We start from the raw sequence: 3,652 nt of genomic DNA on the forward strand, positions 1-3,652 counted from the left end.
TAAAATACCCAATATTTATGGTTTTCCTTTATACGGGAAAGCATAAGAATGAAAATAACATAAGATCAAAACATAGGAAGAATTAACAAAAAGCAGTCAAGGATGTCAGCATTTGCGAACAGCACCTGCGGGACACAGGCATGACCTGAGAACCACAGGTGATGTCGTAGATGCTGACACCTGAATTTCCTTTTTAGTGAAATTCACTGTCAGCAGCTGATGTAGAAGTGCGAGACGCAGGTTCAACGTCTCACTGATGCTACACGCAGGTGTTGCCTTACTGCCTTTTCACTGATCACACACACACACACACACACACACATTTAAAAAAAACAATAACAACACATACACAATCTTATATACATACAGACTCACTGTGACTATTTCCCTCAAGAAGATTGTCACGCTATCTATCATTGGGAAAAGCCAAGAACTCATTTGGAAAAAGATGGTTTATTCAATTGAAAGATTCTCATGAGTTTGGTTAACACATCCCTTCGATAAATACTATCATTTACAGAGTCTTGGGGACACTAGGGGTTCGAACATGATCAGTGACACTTGAGTACTCAAGACTTCCTCAAGTTTTTCACAAAATTTCTCATTTTCACAAGTTCAAGGCATAGAGAATCATTCAAGAATTTTATCAAGCACGTTGTAGGCATTCAGGGATAACACATCCTCTAGGACTATGGGTACTCAAGAATTCCAATTTCATCAAACCCAACATGAACAAATACTCTCCATAATAATGATTTTACACTCTATATTGGGTACTCAAGAATTCCCCAATTTCTACCCTTCACAACCAACCCACATCATTCAAGAGACAATAGGGTACAAGAAAAATAAAAGAAATCTACAATTCATGCTTAGGGTTGGATTGAAAAACTACTTAGTTACCATGCACTGAAGGGAGAGAAAAGTAGAGTTTGCATACCTGAGATTTGAAGACAATTTGCAGAAAATGAGTTACCTTGCAACTTTCAGAACTTTAGAAAACCGTAGTTATGATTTGCTTGTGTTCATGATGATTTGATTTGGAAGAGAGAAAAATAATATATAGAGGAGGAGAATGGGACGGTTATGGTTTGAGAAGAGGGAAAAAAGGGTAACTGTTGGGATTGAAAAGGCGTTTGAGCGATTTAAAAACAAAGGGTCACGGGTAGGGTCGGGTGGACTGACCCGCGTCTATTCACTTACATGCAGCACCTGCGAGATGCAGGTGTTATCTCAAACATTATCTGCTAACTGCAGGTGTAGACATTTGTCCGCACCTTCAGAGAATTTGGCAATTCTGAGCTTCTCATCTGTATCACCTGTGTGCAGCACCTGTGAGACGCAGGTTATGCTACAGGTGTTGTCACTGAACACCTTGCCCCATTTTCTCTTTTAAAGTGTATTCCCTCCCATTCCTACACACTTAAACACACATTAAAAACATCACGAAAGTAAAAACAATATACATGTGAAAGTAAAAGCTTGGGTTGCCTCCCAAGAAGAGCTTGATTTTTCGTCGCGGCACGATGTTATTACCTTTTCATGGCTTATTGAGGAAGATGACCTCAATAATCTTTGCTTCATTGGGGAAGCCCAGGTAGTGCTTCACCTTTTGCCCATTCACCTTGATGCTATTACCACTTGGGCACACAATTTCAATTGCTCCATGTGGAAACACTTGGGTGAATTCAAAAGGTCCTGACCATTTTGACTTCAACTTTTCGGGAAATAACAGGAGTCTTGAATTGAACAGCAACACACGATCCCCAGGAGTGAACTCTCTCTTCAAAATCTTCTTGTCATGATGATGCCTCATGCGGGCCTTGTATAGGGAAGAGCTAACATATGCTCTAAAACGGAATTCATCCAGCTCATTTAGTTGATCCGATATCAACTTTGAGGTATCAACCCAATCTAGATTCAACCTCTTTAAGGCCCACAATGCCTTATGCTCAAGCTCTACCGGGAGATAGTGAGCTTTCCCAAACACCAATTGGTAAGGAGACATACCTATTGGCATTTTGTAAGCCATACAATATGCCTACAATGCATCATCCAACTTCCTCGACCAACTAGTCCAGTTAGCATTCACGATTTTGGAGAGGATGCTCTTGATCTCCTGATTTGACACCTCCACTTGCCCACTCGTTTGGGGATGATAAGGGGTGGAAACTTTGTGGTGGACTCCATATTTATCAAGAAGAGTCTTGAATTACCGGTTGTAAAAATGAGATCCCCCATCACTAATGATTGCCCTTGGAGTTCCAAACCTTGAGAAAATAAACCTTCTCAAGAATGAGGTGACAGTTCTTCCTTCATTGTTAGGGAGCGCAACGGCGTCCACCCATTTGGACACATAGTCTACCGCCATAAAAATGTACTTGTTGTTGTAGGAACTCAAAATGGACCCATAAAATGAATGCCCCATACATCGATCAATTCAACTTCAAGAATCGGTGTCGTTGGTAGCTCACGCCTCCTTGAGATGCCCCCATGCCTTTGACATTGATCACAAGATTTCAAAAAGTCATGGGCATCTTGATAGATTGTTAGCCAATAAAAGCCACTTTGAAGAACCTTGACCGCCGTCGTTGAGGTACTGTGGTGTCCACCAACCGGTGATGAGTGACACGCCTCAATGATAGGCATCATTTCTACTTCGGTCTTCTGGTATGCACCTCTTTATGATGTTATCATCACAAATTCAGAATAGATATGGATTATCCTAATAGAATTTTCGGACGTCACTCAAGAACTTTTTATTTTCGTGGAATTTCAAATCCTCCGACATGATGTCACTAGCATGATAATTTGCAAAGTCGGCATACCATGGAATCATATCATATGACCCCTCCATCACTTGCTCATCCGAGAACCATTCATTGATTTCAAGACCATCAAATGGCCTCCCACCTTCCTGAAGACGAGATAAATGGTCCTGTACTTGATTTCACACCCTTTCTATCCTTGAATTCAAAGTCAAGTTCTTGCAAGAGAAGGACCCAACGTATTAACCTCGATTTTATATCTTTCCTTGTCATGAGGTAACATAGAGCTGCATGGTTGGTGTAAACAATCACATGGGTTCCCAATAAGTAAGCCCGAAACTTCTCGAAAGCAAACACCATAGCAAGCAACTCTTGCTTGGTGACTGTGTAATTCATTTGGGCACCATTTAGAGTCTTTCTTGCATAATATATGGGATGGAAAGTCTTATCACGCCTTTGGTCAAGAACGCCCCTCATGGCGAATCCACTTGCATCACACATCAACTCAAAGGGCTTAGAACAATCCGGGGAAATGATGATAGGAGCCGATGTGAGTCTCTCTTTCAAGCCTTCAAATGACTTCAAACAAGCATCATCAAATAAAAACTTCGACTCTTTATCCAACAACTTGCATAGAGGGTTTGCTATTTTCGAGAAATCCTTGATGAATCGTATATAAAATTTGGCATGCCAAAGGAAGCTACGAACAACTTTGATGGAGATTGAGGGAGGAGGCTTGACAATAACTTCAATTTTAACTTGATCAACCTCAAGCCCCTTTTCTGAAATTTTGTGTCCCAAGACGATTCCTTCTCTAACCATGAAATGACACTTCTCCCAATTGAGAACCAAATTCGTCTCTTCATATCTTTTTAATACTTGGG

The 3,652-nt window shown here is 40.8% G+C and overlaps 1 protein-coding gene across 1 annotated transcript; it reads right to left on the reverse strand.

The window, feature by feature from the left end:
* Nucleotides 1–1,540: 1,540 nt before the first annotated feature.
* On the reverse strand, nt 1,541–2,008 carry LOC132619734 (uncharacterized). Its single transcript, XM_060334549.1, has one exon. It carries the CDS (start codon nt 2,006–2,008, stop codon nt 1,541–1,543), a length of 468 nt encoding a protein of 155 aa, XP_060190532.1.
* Between the last annotated feature and the right edge of the window lie 1,644 nt (nt 2,009–3,652).

Source organism: Lycium barbarum, chromosome 11 (genome assembly GCF_019175385.1).
Source record: "Lycium barbarum isolate Lr01 chromosome 11, ASM1917538v2, whole genome shotgun sequence".
NCBI lineage: Eukaryota > Viridiplantae > Streptophyta > Magnoliopsida > Solanales > Solanaceae > Lycium > Lycium barbarum.

What these genes read in the sequence shown, in the direction of transcription:
- LOC132619734 (XM_060334549.1), bottom strand. Translation starts at nt 2,008, where the DNA reads ATGTCTCCTTACCAATTGGTGTTTGGGAAAGCTCACTATCTCCCGGTA.